General features: G+C 43.7%; 1 protein-coding gene across 1 annotated transcript in view; it reads right to left on the reverse strand.

The window, feature by feature from the left end:
• The window catches only part of ptprub (protein tyrosine phosphatase receptor type Ub), a 143,083-nt gene that overhangs the window by 103,644 nt on the left and 20,949 nt on the right, over positions 1-18,490 (reverse strand). Inside the window, exon 2 of the mRNA XM_084471924.1 lies at positions 3,589-3,720. Coding sequence (XP_084328050.1) covers positions 3,589-3,720 — 132 coding nt within the window. The remainder of the gene's footprint in view (positions 1-3,588; positions 3,721-18,490) is intronic.

Raw genomic sequence — 18,490 nt, forward strand, 5'->3', positions numbered from 1 at the left:
TAGGAAGCCACGGCATACAAACGGGCTGTTATGGTTGTGGCGGTTTCAGCCTTTTTCTGTTTATCAATGTTTCTGTACGTGTGTAAATGAGGCAGCGGGCAGAGAGGCTGAATTAGTCACAGTCTACTGCCTCTAAACTACAAGGATCAGTAAACGGTGAGATTGTGTCACCAGACGTTATCAAACCTGACACTACTGCTCGTAATTATGGTCCCTCTTTATGGATCTGTTCTCGATGACGAAATTTGTTCTCTCTGTATTATAAATAATAAGTAGATGGTGGTCGGTGGGTGGTTGTGACTAGGAAGACGATCCACAAACACAGCTCTATGGATATAGCTGCTGTAGCCGATGTAGAGAAATTCCTACAATCTAGTCCTTGTCACCACATTCTTCCCTTGCTGAAATGATATCAGAAGATATCGCACAAGTCTCAAGCAGTTTGTCTCTGCTAGCCGACAAAAGCAAATCAGTCTGGAACCAAGGGATGTTATCAACAGATGCAGACCAAAATGCCTCTGGACGCAATTGGATGGACTTGCAACCAATCAGAGTAACGAAATGTGTGACGTAGGCTAAGCTGAAATTAAACTTATCAAATCCTGTCAGAAGAACAGTAAACACAACTTTCTTATCAACAAAAGCGTTAAGTGCAGTTGTTCTTTTAGAGAAAATATATGATCCAGTCGGTTTAATACTGTCACGATAGCAGTTATTACAACGTTATTATACATAAAATACGTATAAAACACTTCAGACGACACGACCACATGTCTACCAAGGACACTAATTTGAAAATAAAGGGCTCCTTGCTCAGTATCAAGGCAGTATCCATTTGCGGAGATACAGCCAAGTAACCTTGCTGTAATAATAATAGTTATTTTAAATCAAATGTTTTTACTGCTCGCATGGCATAACTTGGATAAATTTGATCTTATAGTTTAATTTATTCCTGTATTCATTTGTACTCTTAACTTATTCATTTATATGTAGGAGTTTGGTGATTTTTAAAGTCTATTGATCATTATTACTGGTCTGAGTGCAGTCTAGCATTAGAAGAATAAACACGTGTTCTTTTTAATTGGTTCTGAAATGTATTTGTCTGAGGGGCCTTCGCGGGCCGTTCTCTCGGGGGCCTGCGTGGAGTCGTGGACGGACTCTGATGATTACGAAAACCGTCCACGAAAACACTCGCGGGCGTCACGTTCACCTAGAGAGGAAGAAGCCGACACACAGACACATCCCTCTCCACAAGGTCAGCACCCCGGGAAACCCTTGTCTAATTAAATAAGAAAAGGGGCACAGAGGAACAGAGAGGGGACTCGCGATATGTAATTCAAATTCAGGAGAAAAAAGTGGTAAGTGGGAGAATGTTCCGGGGGCACAGCGCTGCATTCCAGGGCCTCTTGTCTTCCTCCTGCAGCCAAATTTCCCTTTTCATTGGAAACATCGTCTCTAATTTCTCCTGGGAACGCCGCACCGCCGCTATCTCTGCTGTGTTTACTAATCTTCCCCTGATACCAATTTTCCGCTGCAGAAAGTTAATTCTGGACCAATGTAAATAGCCTTATCTCGTAAACACAAGTTATCCCCACCTCGGTGGCCCAGATGACTGATAGTGGGCGTCCCAGTGTGATACACACGCACAAGTCAACACAGCGGGATTAGGCAAGGGTAAAATAAAAGTGTGTAATATTGCCTGTGGCGTATTTTACACCGCGAGAAAGTCATAATGGAGCGGAACTGAAGGATTCCTCCCGCTTGAGACCAAACAAAGCAGTGATGGCAAATCATATTGACTACTGTATATGTCTCCTTTTCTTTACAGTTAGTCCACAGTGAGCAATTACATCAAGCCTCATAATTTGCTGAATCCAACCTGCATTATTCTGTTTCACTGAATTCCCCAAGATAGCCACAAATGTTTCCCAGTGTGACAGGGAGTTTTAATTAAACCCACAGGGAACAGTACTCATTATCTTGTCGCCTGACCTGATTCGGCTCCATGGGCATGCAGGGAGATTCTGACTTGAATGCTGATGATACAAAAGGTGAACAGAGGGCAGTCCAACAGTTTAAGATAAAAGTTAGGTGGAAGATTTATCAGTGAGGGATTTATTGTGGATGTGAGCCTGCAGACAAGAGGGAATCAGAGAGCCATAAATCCTGACACTTCCCTCGTGCCTGCGTTTTAGAGAAATTATTTTCCGTGAGGGGAGTTGACACTTGTGAAATCTCCGTACTAGAGGTGCACCTCGAGGGACCGTAAATGTTTAATATTTAATCATAAATGAGACATGTAATTATATCATCTCCTGCTCGGTTTATTACATCGTGTCATCTTTAGGTTGCCTCATTATAATCCTCTTATGTGCCCTCCGTGTATTTGTCATGTTGCCTATTCAATCTATTATCTCATTTATAGCCCTTCTTTTCTGAGAGGCGTGTTGCAATGAGGGATGATTGTGATAGAGCATTGTGATGTGAGCATTTAAAAATACGTGACGTGCTCTCTCTCTCTCTCTCTCTCTCTCTCTCTCTCTCTCTCTCTCTCTCTCTCTCTCTCTCTCTCTCTCTCTCTCTCTCTCTCTCTCTCTCTCTCTCTCTCTCTCTCTCTCTCTCTCTCTCTCTCTCTCTCTCTCTCTCGGCCCTGTGTTCCTCCCCTGCACTCCATCGTTGTCCTAGCCGTCTCCTTCCTTCTCTAATGCTCATCGTTGATCAAGTGGTGGATCAGCTATAGTGGACGGACGCCCAGGAATGCTAAATCCCAGTGGAGTTCTGCCCCTGCAGAGCAGCAATAGAGGAGGGTCCATGGGCGACACTCACTGAGGAAGATAGAATATGGTCTTTGTCTTTTTCTTCTTGGATTGAGTTAATAACAAGGAGAGGAGGAAGCAGCTAATGCGCCACGTCCAAATGTCAGGCAGGTAAAAAGGATCACAGCGGGTAAATGTTGTTTACTGAGCATCCAATGATCTCTGGAGTGGGTGGGGGTATGGGGGTTTCTCAGGAGTTGGGGGACTGTTGATTTTGTGATTTTTTGGGTTAGTTTGTGTTTGCTAAATAAACACATAAGGACGGCAGCAGTGTTGCTGAATCTTTCTTTCCACTGTTTCCTACCGGCCATGGCCTTCTTGCAGTAATAAGTGTGCTCTGGTTGCATTGGCACACTATCTCCAACCCTTTAATTTAGGGTTTTTTTCAGGACTACGGTAAGTTATTATAATAACTATAATAATACTTATCACTTCATTAACTATTACTTATTAATTGTTCATGTACCCTTATTGTAAAGTGTTACCATTATAAAGTGTTAGGAATGATAACTCTGAAATTCAAGTGTTTCTTTTTAAGTCAGTCGCCCACCACTGATCAACCAAGACTCTTGATATTCACTTTTATTCATGATTAGAAGTTCACGTCCTTAGTTATTGACTCATTCTAGAGACCAGAACTCCACAGGTGTGGTGTGTGTGGACACGATTCCGCAACACTAACTTTGTTATCTAAGAAGTAAAACAGATGAACATCAAATAACCGCATAAACTATCTTGTAACTATAGACGAATGGTAGAGCAGTGTTCTTACCCCGTAGGAGGTCAGCGCTGGTGTGAGGTGCATTGTGGGTCCTGAAGAGCTGCCAATCAAAGTCATCTTCCTCCCCCTGGGTGAGGTCACACAGGTTCGGGTCGGAGTCCTCGTCAAAGGTGCAGCCGGCCGCTAAAGTCGAGACACAAACACTTTGGATTATTGAAGAGGTAAGGCTGGTGGGAAAAATGCATGTGTGCTTGAAATATCGTAACATTTTGCTCTCCGTGCTCAGGAAGACTCCCATGAATCTCTCCACATGAAACACGAGGAAGCGCTTTCACCTGACAACAAATCAAATGAGCTCCAATAACCCCGAACACCCACTAAAGCTTTGCACACAGAAACAGCCTAAAGCAGATACACACTCACACACACACACACACAACACACAAGCTAATATGAGTGTACACACACACACACACACACACACACACACTAATGTGCATACTAACACACATAAAAACAACCCACAGGCTAATGTGCATGAGTACACACACACACACACACACACTAATGTGCATACTAACACACATAAAAACAACCCACAGGCTAATGTGCATACACACACATTCTCTCACACACACACACACACACACACACACACACACACACACACACACACACACACACACACACACACACAAACTAATGTGCATACACACTGGGCCAAATCAAATAGTAATAGCCCTGGGGAACATGGCCATTATTATAATACATCACAAACCGCACAACATTCCAGGCGCAAAAAAAAACTAATTTAAAAAAATTATCCCTATATCTAATGGCTGTAGCTTTGTGGCCCTTGAGGCGGTAGATAAAGTGTTTCTGCAGCTGCTCCTGCATCTGTTGCCATCTCTCACATAAGCTGCATTGCGTGCAATATGCAACCAAACAGCGGGCGGTTTGGGCGGCCGGGCCGGATACAGTCCGGTACGGCTGATAGCGTCGTTGAGTCCGGACGGAGAGAGCGGAGACATCGCGCTACTGACGGGGATAATCAGAGACGGGACCTGAAGGTGCCCCCACCTTGTGTCTCCCGCTTTATTATTGCTGTTAATTCCTCCTCTAATCTGCCATTAAACAAATTGAGTCACCGTGACGCCGACGAGCAGCGAAATGTGTCACCACCTGTCCCCACCTGTCACCACCACTCATCCATCAACATGATTACAAACCCCCGGACCCTTATCGGCATTATGTAAATGTTGCATTCAAAAATAGGTCATATTAATATGAGTGATAAATATATTACATGCATAGCGTAATCGCGTAGCGAATAGGTAAACATATTAGACGTGAAGGGAAGGACACGGGGCTCGATGCTCTCCAAACACCAGCCGGAGGTAAACCACTGCTCACACCCACCCAGACGCTGCAGAGTTATTCATGTCTACGCAAAAACAACCACCTCCAATGTACACTACCCCCCCCACCCCCGTCTATCACCACCCTCTGTGGTAGAATCAAGAGACCCGGAGCTCCACATCCCAGGGGACCAGCTCATCAATAGCAGCAGGAGCAGCAGCAGCCGGCCCAGAGAGAGAGCGGGGTAGCGTCTCCTCCTGGGGTTTGATGTATTGCCTTGAGCGGGGCGGTTGCTGCCCAGATCCGCTGTTCGGGGGCCAGGGGTTAATTGTCCCACACTGGGATCTATTTCTAAAAAAGGAGCAGGAGATACAGCACCTGACACATCCAACCGCTTGCACTTTATTATCCCCCGCCACGTCTGTAAATGGACCCCGCGGTGAACTCCTCTCCCCGAGTCTCATCGTTTCCCCCGGTGCTAAGAATTGGGAGTGAGTGGGAATGTCATCTCCCAACAAAATGGATACTGAGCCTTCGTCACGACAGAGGTCAGACTCATCGCGGCGCTGGATGTTCTCCGCCACCTCACCAGTACAACCCTTTACAGGAGTCTTTGTGTGTGGTGGATGATAAACAAACTCTTTCTGTTGCATTGACTGTCAAGGTAATAACATTCTGGACACAACATCCAATGTATTTGAGATGTGTTGACCACATACATAATAGGTTAATTAACTGTTTTGTCATCAACCGACTGCAGCGTTGGTGTGTCGCTGAGCAGTGAATGACTCACCTACGTTAGGTTGTTCAGGTGGGCTAGGGTTGCACCACCTGGAAATACAAGCATCTCTGTGGAAGGGTGATTACAGTTATATTTATTGCTGTATGAATATATACAGCACCAGATATAGTTCACATCCATCAAGCATGTTTTTATTATGAAATTGTCTACGGACAGCTCTATGAATGACACAACCTGGTGTCTGCTGTTCAGTTTGGGAGCCTTAAGAGTAACAAAGAAAGCTCATCAGGCAAGGCCGCCACTTCATAATGCAATAATAACGACTTCCCAGCATGCTGCGCTTCAATATTGCATCTGTGGCAAGCTTTTCATTTGCAAATTACCAAAGATTCCTTAAAATAAATAGTCGTGCAAAAATTTTCTTCGTAAACAAATTACGTAATTGGATTACTAACCCCACCCCCCGACGGACACTCAGCCCCAGTTTTGGTCTGTGTACAGACTTTGAAACAGATCAACCTACACTTATTTTTACTGTGTAATGCAGCAAGACAAATGTATTTTTTTTTTATATTACGCTTAATTGATGTATAAAATCAATTCAATTCATAATGCTGCCTTTTTTTCCACGTCATTAATTTTGAATAAATTTGCAAGCAATAAAAGCTACAGAAACTTAAATTAAATTGTTGCACACTCTGGTAAAAGGTGATACATTTACACACTGGTCAAAGGTACAGACTACACACTGGTAAAAGGTACAGGTTAGGAACGAGCTCCCTGCCGATGTCAGGACCGCAGAGTCACTCACCCAGCTTCCGCAAAAGACTCAAAACTCACCTGTTCAGAGTTCACCTAGACTCTGCATAGCCATTCAGTCCCTTTATTTGTCTGTTGTACCATTGTCTGTTGTACGTCCTGGCACTTAATGAATACACTTAATGCACGTTGTATTCATTCATTGTACTTAATTGTGTAGCATGTACTTAATTGTGTAGTATATGCATCTTGTGTAGCATGTACTTAATTGTGTAGCATCTGCAGTAGCTAGCTATCACTGCTATATACGGGGAATGGGTTGGCCTGGCGATTGTTAGTACTTGCACTTGGTTCTATGAACATCTTTACTGTACACCGACAGCGATATATTATTTCACTTCTTATGACAAATGTACTTATTGTAAGTCGCTTTGGATAAAAGCGTCTGCTAAATGCCCTAAATGTAAATGTAAAGGTTACACACTGGTAAAAGGTATAGGTTACACACTGGTAAAAGGTTACACATTTACACAGTGGTCAAAGGTACAACATATTCAATCTATAAACAATCTCTTCCAATGGCTCACTCACACACAGCGATACAATATAAAAACTAAGGTATAGTCCCACAACTTGGTAGTACAAATGAAGTTGTATTTTTAGGCAGCCCTCAGGCAGGCACTGCAAGGCAAGGCAACGTGCGTAAAAGTGTACCCTACTTGTTATAAAATAATTTAATCAGGGATGTGTGTCATGGAAGTTCTCCCCATTAGACTTTGGGATGCATTGTGCTTTCTGTGCTCTGCTATCTCATTAGGGTGTTCCTGCATCTCTGTTTATCCCCCACATTTAAGCCTGCTTGTGACAAAAGCCTAAGCTGATTTAAAGGGAAATTATGTTAAGAACTTTACCACTTAGATGAATTGCAATGAACTCCCTTTAAAACACGCATCCCCGCCCCCCCCCCCCCCCCCCCACACACACACACACACACACACACACACACACACGATAGTAAAGTCCAAAATAAGATACGGTTTTAAAAATAACATGCTTTCTTCCATCATTTTGAACAAGAAGATGAAAATGCACAATATGCAAGTTCCATTCCACACTCCACAGCGCTGGAATGTCACGGTGACCTCGGCTCTCCTTATCAGGATCCAGGGTGGTAATGAACCCCCTGGAGCAGGATGTGCAGGCGCTGATAGCATCAGCTTCCTGCTGGGGCCGGGGAGCTCGCAGTTCTGTGGGAACACTCACCACACCTGAGCACCACTTTACCCAGGCAGCCCATCCCTGTCTGGAGAGTGAGGGGGCATATAGCCCCATCCAGGAGGGAGAGAGAGGAAGCATCTAGCCCCATCCAGGAGGAAGAGAGAGGGAGCATATAGCCCCATCCAGGAGGGAGAGAGAGGGAGCATATAGCCCCATCCATGAGGGAGTAACTGAATACAGAAGGCTGTTAAGGGAGAACAGGGGGCTGATTTGCATTGCTGCGGTGAGGTTCAGTACATCAGGCAGGAGACAAGTATATTTATTATATATATATTATATATTTATTATTCTCTCCATGAGGCTCTCCTCCACACAGTCCCCTGGCGACTTCTGTAAGCCATCCATCCCCGCTCCTGAATACGCAATGAAATCATCTCTTCCCTCCCGAGACGTTAATAACTCAACTCCTGGTGGCGAGCACCTCGTCACTCGCTGAGGAGCGGGATGACCAGGAAGTTGATTGAAAAGGGAAACGTCGGAGCATAATGGCGGCAGAGGGGCTATGTAAAGTAGTAGATGATAAAAAAATCTAATATTCTTCAGGAAAGCACGATATAGATACGAAAAAATGTCAAATAAATGATTGTGTTATGGGCTGCTGCCGGTTTAGTACATAGATGTGGGTGGGTAACAAGGGTGTGAAAAAAATAAATACAGCCCTGTGAGATCCAGATGGCAGTTTCTTTTGCAAATCATTTTTTCCACTGGTTTTATAAAAGGTACGGGCTTCCCTTCACGCGTGGGTTGCTTGATGTTGAAAGCTTCCAGAAGTTGTAGACGTTCCAGAACAGTAATCAGCATGGTTTCCTTTCTTTAAGCACCACCTCTATCAACGAGGCGGGGGTGTGGGAGGGGGGGGATTCAAGGACACGCAGACAGAGAGAGAAAAAGACCACACACTGACTTTCTCTCCAAGGAACAAAAGAGAAGAGACATGCTTTATCATCTGTGTGTTTTCTGCTCTTGGCAGTTGAGGAAGGGTGAGGCGAGGTTGAGATGACAGTGACGATCACTCCCGTTAACTATAGGTTCTCTTCCTCACATTCATGTGCGTCCATTTTATATCTGATATGGACTTATTATTTTTTGGGTTCTTTTAAAAAGGCTCTAGTGGCGTTGCCTCAACTCATCCCCGCCTGACATCTAGCTACCATTGGATGGATGAAACCCAGCGGACCAGATGGGCGAACACACTGATTCAAACAGCGAAAAAGATCGAACATGCATGAAAAGAAAAGAAAAGCGCTGCGATTTGCAGTAGGGAGCCAATGCTTCACGTCACACGCTTACACCCTTAGTGTGTGTAATTAACATGCCATTTACAGTTCACTAGCCAAAAGACACCTTTAGAGATAATCAATCTCCTTTCCAAATTCTCCGACAGTAATTCAGATTCACAGGCTCGAATGTGTGAAGAACAGCACCTGGGAATACAGATCCCGTGTGAACTCTTGAGGTTATCGTATAAACAAGCAACCCTCGGCTAGCTTGCTGAGATACAACAGTGCTTGTTTGCTCAACTCACCCATCGCACACAGCTACACAACCTGTGTTTGGTCAAATACATCTATATGACTTTTATTTTTTAGTTAAATTTTTTAACTGCCATTCCCTCCAACACGGGGAACACAACAAGGCGCCATCTTGTTAGACCACCTACCTTTCCCTTGCTCCCTCTGAGTGCTCAATGGTACCACTTTAAAAAATAAAAATCCTGAAACACAGTGTGCTGCTCACACCAGAGAGTAAATGCTTTACTCACTGTGGTGAAGGAAAAATGTCATTGCTGGCATGATGCATTTTATATATTTTTATATATATATATATACACTCAAGGTATTTAAAAAAGAAAAACATTTTTACAGCAAAAAAAAAAAAACTCACCTGTTCAGAGTTCACCTAGACTCTGCATAGCCATTCAGTCCCTTTATTTGTCTGTTGTACTATTGTCTGTTGTACGTCCTGGCACTTAATGAACACACTTAATTCACGTTTTATTCATTCATTGTACTTAATTGTGTAGCATGTACTTAATTGTGTAGTATATGCATCTTGTGTAGCATGTACTTAATTGTGTAGCATCTGGAGTAGCTAGCTATCACTGCTGTATACGGAAAAAAAATAAAAACAAAATATACAATTGTAAGAATTGTGCAACAAACAATCGCATTCTGCTGAATAGATGCTTGCATTATTCCTTTGAGAATTGTGTGAGACGAAAGCAATATGACGTGTCCTTCAGCATCGGTCACAATGTCTGCAAGGAAAACAGCAAGAAAAAAAGAGGAAGAGAGAAGAGAACTTCCTATGGATCCTAGGAAACCTTTCTGTGTGTGTTAATGGTCTTGCTCCGATACCCTGGATTAAAACAAAAACACTACCTGCCGGAAAATAAAAAAAATCTTCACAATCTCTTTACACATAAAGGTCAGGAAATAAATAATGAAATGCTCCTGACATGTTATTAGCCAATAAAAAGCGAAATGGGAACTAAAGTGGTCGCCTCTTTTCACCTTTTTACATTTTCCTCTCCTTCTAATACCTGTTCAGCTGTCTCATCTAGTCTATTTCAAGGTAAGAAAACCTCCAAACCTCCATACCTCCAAACTAAGGATGCACGATAACTTTTTTTTTTTTTAACCGATACCGATAACTTTCAGCTCCTAAAGGCCGATACCGATAACACACACAGATATACATATATATGATCATGATCATGACATTAATACTATGAATAAACACAAAAACCTTTTTTTGGTTTTTGATGCCTGATATGCGGACATTGGTGTTGCTCAGACATCAGTAGAATCAACGCCGGGTTTAGGGGGGGGTGCTTGCAAGTGGCGGGATATGACATAGGGTCATATCCCACTTTCATCGATCTATAAAAGATTGGAGTTACAGACAAATAGAAGAAATGACGAAGAAGAAAGGCATCGCTAACGACTGCGTTACCGGAGAAAGAGAGCAAATTTTTTTGCTTCATTTCACATCTAACAAACACTGGGACAGATGTAGTTGATTTCTGTGTTTATCTTGGAAAACAGGGAGTGGAAGGCTGGGACCCTATAATGGTCAGCTAACTGTTGTCAATAATAAGTGTTACGTGAGTAGCGTATGTGTGTGCGTGGGAATGGCAGTGTGTGTATGTGTGAGTGGACGAGCAGTTTAGTGAAGTAATGAAATTATATAGGCTATGTTATCAGGGCTATTCGTCATGATTTTCGGCCCGATAATTATCGTGCATCCCTACTCTAAACCTATTAACCTCCAAACCTCTTAACCTCCAGACCTCTAAACCTCTTAACCTCCAGACCTCTAAACCTCTAAACCTCCAGACCTCTAAACCTCTTAACCTCCAGACCTCTAAACCTCCAGACCTCTAAACCTCTAAACCTCCAGACCTCTAAACCTCTTAACCTCCAGACCTCTAAACCTCTAAACCTCCAGACCTCTAAACCTCTTAACCTCCAGACCTCTAAACCTCCAGACCTCTAAACCTCTAAACCTCCAGACCTCTCAACCTCTAAACCTCCAGACCTCTCAACCTCTAAACCTCCAGACATCTAAACCTCTAAACCTCCAGACCTCTAAACCTCTAAACCTCTAGACCTCTTAACCTCCAGACCTCTAAACCTCCAGACCTCCAAACCCCAGACCTCCAGACCTCTAAACCTCCAGACCTCCAAACCCCAGACCTCCAGACCTCTAAACCTCCAGACCTCTAAACCTCTGTACCTCCAGACCTCTAAACCTCCAGACCTCCAAAACACTAAACCTCCAGACCTCTCAACCTCTAAACCTCTTTACCTCCAGACTTCTAAACCTCCAGACCTCTAAACCTACAAAACTGTAATCCTTTAAACGTCTAAACAGCCATTCCTCGAAACCTCCAGACCTCCAGACCTCTAAACCTCCAGACCTCTTAACCTCCAAACCTCTTAACCTCCAAACATTTAAACCTACAAACCTCCAAGCCTCTAAACCTCCAACCCTGCTCACCCAGCATAAGGGCTGCTCTTATGAGGACATTGCTCTATGGTTGGCTAAGGACTAACTTCCCACAGCAGCTGCCACCTGTCTACAGCGTGATGCTGTGCATCCATTTCATTGCAGCTGGGACCAGCAGCTTTACTTCTATCTGGAAAAAAACAGACACAGACACCATCCATGGTGTCTGCAGTGGTAAAAACTTCTGATGGCTCCAGCCTCCAGTCAGCTGACCTGACTTCAAAAGGGTTGCCCTGAGAAACGCAGTGCTCTGGAGACCGAAATTATTCAGAAAGACGCACTCCCAAGTTCAGTTGCCCTTAAGGCTGACAGAATTAGAAATGTCAAACGTTCGACTCCTACTCAGGAGACCTGCTCCATTACAGACACTCCGCCAGTCACCTGGTGGACATTGTTTATCCATGCCACTGTGGCTGGCGGGAGATGTGTTCTGTGGATGCTGTAGCCTGCATTGCTCTGGACACAGAGGAGTAGAAGCACAAGTGTTCTCCTGGATCTGGATGTGATTCTGAGGGGCGGTTGGAGTTCCAGTGAAGCGAGAGGAAGGGGAAAGTGGCAAGACGGCAAGACAGCAGCAGCTTGAAAGGGAGGACAGGGAGCGGGCCGTGTTCCAGTCATGTTAGCAGGAGATGACAAGAACAAAAAAACAATTTGAAAGAGATTAGCCACACTTCAGCCTCAGCCCTTTGAAGTCCCATGTGAAGCTTCCTGGGATGTCCCCATATGGAATTAATTTATAATCTTCATAATATTCTTAACCATATGGAAAGAATTCATATTCTTTTTCACTGATGGTACAGAGACGCACCGCTCAGAAGGGAGCGTGTACCGGAGACTCGACGGAATTACCGTGAAGTTTCATGAGGTACAAAATATGACAGTGTGTGTGTGTGTGTGTGTGTGAAGAACGTGACGATAGGAGAACCTGACGGTAGGAGACTACTGGCACCCCACTGCTGAGTCCTAATTCATCCAAACAGACAGAAATAAACAAGAGACGAGGAGGGTGCATAGAGTGGAGTATGGGAAGCACCTCGCAGGAGCTTTCTACTCTGGCTCCCTTGATCACCAGGGGAACTTGGGTCCCAGGGGGGGGTTCTGCCGAGATACTCTGCCAAGACACGTGGATAGTGAGCCAAATAAGAAATAGGCGGGTGGTGGGAGACGTAGAGGTTTAAAAATGGACCCAAACACCCCCATTCATCCCTAAGTTAGATTTAGATATGGGAAAATGTGCTTAGGCTTAACTTTCACTGAGTCACACAGGGGAAAGCTAGCAATGGCCTTTTTCTTATCGGGTGGTTTTTACCTCTTAGCTGATAACTTGGCAGTCAATACTCTATTTACAGTATTATTTTTATTTTATTTTATTTTATTGGTTTTGAAGAATGCGAGAAGTTTTGAAACAAGAGTGAATTTGACTTTGAGCCGGGATGAGTGTTTTAAGTGGTCCCTGTCAACATTAAACAGGAACAAAATGAAGCGAATGATTCCGGTGGCTTCCATTCCAGAAACAATTACCACCAAGAGTGGCAGGTATCCCGTTGAGCTGTGTTCCTGTAGCGCTCCCACCCAGGCGTGTAACAGGGGCAGAACATACCGCTGATGCTCTCCACTAGGTCAGGCTGAACCCGGGATACTTGAAAACCACTTAAAGTTTAACTAAAGAAACATCTTGTCTTGATGGGAGGTTTTTTGTGTTGCTTATGTGGTTGTTTGTTCGTCATTGTTGAAAAGCACTTTGAAAATGTTGGTTTATTTAGTTTTCCATTGAAGAAAATGTTGAAATATAAACCTTGAGAACCACATTATTCTGGGTTAATGCTGTAAGAGCTTGTTCTCAAGTGTTGTTCTCAAAATATCGGGGAATCATGAATGACCTCAGGCAGGATCAATGTTTCCTTTATTGTGTGATCACATAAAACATCTCATCAAACTAAAGAGCCACAGTTAATACCAATATTACACACTGAAATTGCTGCTGGGAAATCAATGCAGCTTCTGAGAGTATTATAAGTATAAGCCAACTTCGGTTTATCTTAAAGCATCCAGATATTACTGCCGGCAAAATGTCTGGCTTTTGTGTATGACATTTCAAAGGAGATAACATTTTTTAATAAAAACATTCTTTAATCTTTGGACCTAGCAGTCTCATTGACATAAATATGGCTCGTCTTAAGGTAGGAACCTTGAGATTGGACACAGCACTTATTTAGCCACAGAGTAGATAGACGGATATAGCAGCCAATGTTAATATCTCTCATCCTGATATGTTATACAGAGGGATGCCAGTTGCTCTTTTCAGTAATAGCTCTTCATAAAAGGTATACATTTATAACAAGCGGCACCCATTTGGCAGCTGCTGAAGAAGACATCAACCTCTAATCCATCTTCTAGTTTGAAGCTAAAAGTGTTTTTTGGGTTATTATCAGGTAGCTGGCATGTGCCTAGTGTTGACTTAATGTGCATCAACCTGTCATCTGGTCATGACGGATGTGTTCTGTCCTCCTGGTCTCCACAGTATGAGAGGAGGTGGCATCCACAGCATTAACCAGGCCAAAGCATGCTGGCAGCTGCACCCACTCCAGCAGCTGTAGTCTGGCCCAGGAGGGGAGCCTGGTCAGTGAAAACCTCTTCAGAACCCAACATCTTCCCTTCACGTGTCCAGCAACAGCTGTGGGCTTGGGGGGGAGGGTGGCATGTAGTGAGCATAGAACCTCTCAAAATATCCCTAACAGGAGAACAACCTATTGTTATTATTCATAATATTTGTATTATTTGTATTACTATTAGTATGACTATTATTGTTATTGTAATTATAATTACTATCATTAATATTATTATTATTATTATTATTGTATATTATTGTTATTGTTCAATTAATTGTTCACATTTCTTCTTATCTTAAGTTCAGTGATACTTAAAAAAATATATCTGAAAGCTACATGCATTCTTAATTTATGAATGTTCGGCATGCTCGTGGTGATGATATGAGATAGCAATGAGCTTTGGCCACTCTGATTTACTTAGCGTAACAATAATTTGGTTTGCCTTAGATGGGTTCATGTAGCCTACTCTAACCAATGCAATTCATTACACAATGTCCTCCATCAGGGAATGCTATGTAACTCTGTCCATAATAGTATACGTGGAGTCATGCATGAGTGGTACATTTGGGAACCACAGGAAAACAATTGAAATTAAATTAGTAAAGCTCATTTAAAACATAAAACATGTGTGAATGGACGTTAATGAGGTTTGAAAAACAACTTAATGTGCAGCAACTGTGATACAAACAAACTAAACAAAGCAAATTACATTGTGTCTGCAATAAAAAATAATCTGTTCTCTAAAGTTTGGGTTTTATTAGCTATAGCCTATATATTTTAATTGCTATAATGAACAGCCCACGTTCCTAATATGCTCTCTAATGGGCTGCTGCCCTCCTAGTCATTCTACTGGCTGTTTAACAGCCTCATTACAGTGGGGCTCCCAAACAGTTAAGCGCTTTAATCTTGAGATGTCTTAATGTGAAGATGAAAGGTGAACCAGGTGACACGTAGCAGCACATACAGACACCCTATTTCTGTTCTTGTTTCCATAATACACTCTCTTTCCCATTTCACTGCTTGCCTTCATAAAGGCGCAGTGCCCCGTGGTTCAATCTCACATTTTCTGCACAACATGCATCTGTCTCACTTATGTTCATGGAGGAATGGTTGAGGGATGTATTGGACCCCTAATTATAAATCTAATTACGCCGCAATTGGGCCACCGTTGTTGTCTGCCGAGTTCTGTGTGAAATTGCAATTTCATCCCATCTTTGAGCACAGGTGAGCTCTGACTCCTCTTTGTAAATACAAACAGAAGCAGCCATTTAAGGTTCTATGTGGTGGTTGTCTGTGTGTGACAACCGCGCATGTTTGAGTGACACATCCAGGATGAATTAGCCCCCATGTTGTTCCCAGTAGCATGGAAAATATGTCATCTGTGGTTGCTGAGTCACACCAAAAAAAAACGAAATTCTCCCTGCACGACTTCAGTCAAAGTGTAACAAAAAACGTATTCACAAAACGCTGGTTTGTCGTTTTGCTTTTTCATCTGGGAACCCCTAGTAGGTATATCTCACTCTGCTCCGACACACAGGGTTAACTAGCGGAGCTCAGAACGCTGCCCTAGAATCTGAGCGGAGCCCTGAGGAGACGTCTTTAATCAGGAGTTATGGACCCCCTCTGCCTTAATAGGCCTGCATCTAAAAACACTCTGCAAGTTAGTGATTTTGAGCCGAGCATATGAACACCGCCACCTTGTCAGCATCTCGGTATGAAGCCATTTGGTTGAAAAACGAGCTAAGACGCTGTGTCTTCCCCTCCTCAGATCACCCTCCATCAGCATTTCCACGGACAGCAGAGTTCTTGATGTTGTTTCCAGGCCCAGTGAGGAGAGCCGCAGCCACCGATATGTTTCCATTCTAATGTGCTTGACTGCTCTGTCTCTACAGTGTCCCGCCATGTATCTCACTTCCTCACAGTTCGCCAAAACCACATTGACTGGGGTCAGGCTCTAATACCCAAGCAGAAAATGTGAGAGAGGAGGGGGTGGGGGGGGAGGGTATGATTGTGGGGTTGAAGGAAGGCCGGGAGCCTGGAGCTAAGACAAATGGAATGCAGAAGGCCCAGACAGGGCCGAGCAAGGAGCGAGAGCACTGCCAGCCACGGTTCCCACTGCATCAACATCGCGTTAAAGAGCCAGGCTCAGTGAGAGGAGGATACGCAACAAAAGGGGCAATGGAGGCAATGCAGTGCAATGGGGATGAGAATATAATTGAAACTCCTGAAACCAGCAACTGGCTATTTCACTTTAAGGGAGAGAGTAATGGGATCATATAGGAGGAATAAATGAGCATAGAACAGAGTGAGTGATCTGAGGTCAAAACAAAACTATAATTGAGAGCAATTAACATACCATGGACAGCACATATTGAAATGTGAGGATAAGAGGAGAGCTTTATAAGCTCAGGCTGAGTGACAGCACGTATAAACCCACCATGTTAGTTAGGCTACCAGGCCTAAGAAGTATCTCACTGGGGATTTCACAGCCAAGAACACAGAGAAGAAGGAACAGAGGCATCACAGGAAAGTCGTAAATGTAAGCCATTGCAATAGAGAAAAATACTATTTTCTGGAAACATTTGCCACATAAAATGAATACACGTTAAATCCTTGGCCAGGCTTGAGGTTTGAGCTTCTCTTAGGTAATTTACGATTCTCCCAGGCATTGTGTAATCATGACAATGTAATTAGTCACTGAGAGACGTAGTAAAATCACATCTGGACGGATATAAAAAATCAGCCCTGAGAAGAGCTAAAAAACGACATGTTCTTCCGCCGTGGCCGGGGTAGGAGACCGCGACGGGAGGCAGAGCAGATGTTCCTCAGTTCCTCTCCGATCAGTTCTCCGAGGTCGACGTGGTGGAAGTCCAGGTGCCCCGTCAGATTGCAGACGCGGGTCAGGGATCCTTGGTAAAAAGGGGTGGTGACTGGAACGTGACTTCTTAAGACTGCACCTCCATTAATCACACTTTGCACGCCTGCGGCCCACCGAGCGGTGTGACAGTGACAGGGCTGAGAATGATTAATACTTAATGCGGCGTTTAAGAGAATGATTTATGCCATCTGTTAGCGGATGACATGCTGCAGAAGTTGGCTTCCCCACTCACACTTGGACTCCTTGTCAACAAGGATTAGCAGGGTGATTCATAACTTCATCTAGGAGCAGGGGGTCACCTCTAGAAGGAGGCTGACTTTAGGACATGAGCACAGAGGAGGGGCCGGGGAACAACTGGGCAGAGGTGATAGTGTAACCTCAGCATCTTCTTAATTGGAGCTGGAACAGAAGCAACACAATGCGGTCCAGAAACACTTTTTCTGTTATTCCCACAGATTGTGCTCGCCGTAATGGTTCCTTAACCTCAAGAGGATCGCATGGTGTAGGCCTAATGTGTGCCTGAGCACTCACATTGGAGATTTGAAGTATCCATTCCGGTGTCCATCGATGCAGTGTCATCTCTTCTATTCCCTTGTTTTTCTCGTCCTCGATTTTGATATTCAAACAACACGTTAAATCCCAAACACAAACAAGTATGCAGGCCTATCCACCAAGGTCTGCAAAGTTGTCCTATTAATCAATTTCACATTAATATCTGAGGTTACTCTCTTCCTCTCTCCCTCTCTCACTCTCCAGAAATCAATACCCCAACACCAAGCTGTGATTGAAATGATAATCTGTTAGGCCTTTGAAGCCTAAAGTAAACTCAAAAGTGTAAAATGTTTGTTGTTAATCAAATAAATAACCTCTGATGTACAACACAAAGCAATCTATTCTAAGGATCGGCCAAAAAAAACACAACAGCCTCAAAGCAGCATCAGCCTAACCTGGCTCTGTCCCGGTCGCAGCCACTGTTTCATTATGAAGATCAAAGGAATACTCACAACTGTACTGCAATGTGCAGAAAGTGAGCCCTAAGGAGCTGCTATTCTCAGCCAAAGTCAAACCATGTGTCTTCTGGGAGAATGGGAATTGGGGAGATGTTTGTCAGTCATGAGCAAGCACAGACTTGTGGGCCCATACAAAAACTAGCGAGCGCCAGCGGGGTTGAGTCAGAAGAAAAGCTATGAATTGAGAGAAAGCAAATGAACCCTAATAGTCACAAACACTTTCAAAGAAACCTTGGCAGACCTTTCTGAATACCATTCCTCTTACGATGAATATATACAGGTCACTGATTTGGATTCTGATGTCAGC

Source organism: Micromesistius poutassou (assembly GCF_964030765.1).
Source record: "Micromesistius poutassou genome assembly, chromosome: 8".
NCBI classification, from domain to species: Eukaryota; Metazoa; Chordata; class Actinopteri; order Gadiformes; family Gadidae; genus Micromesistius; species Micromesistius poutassou.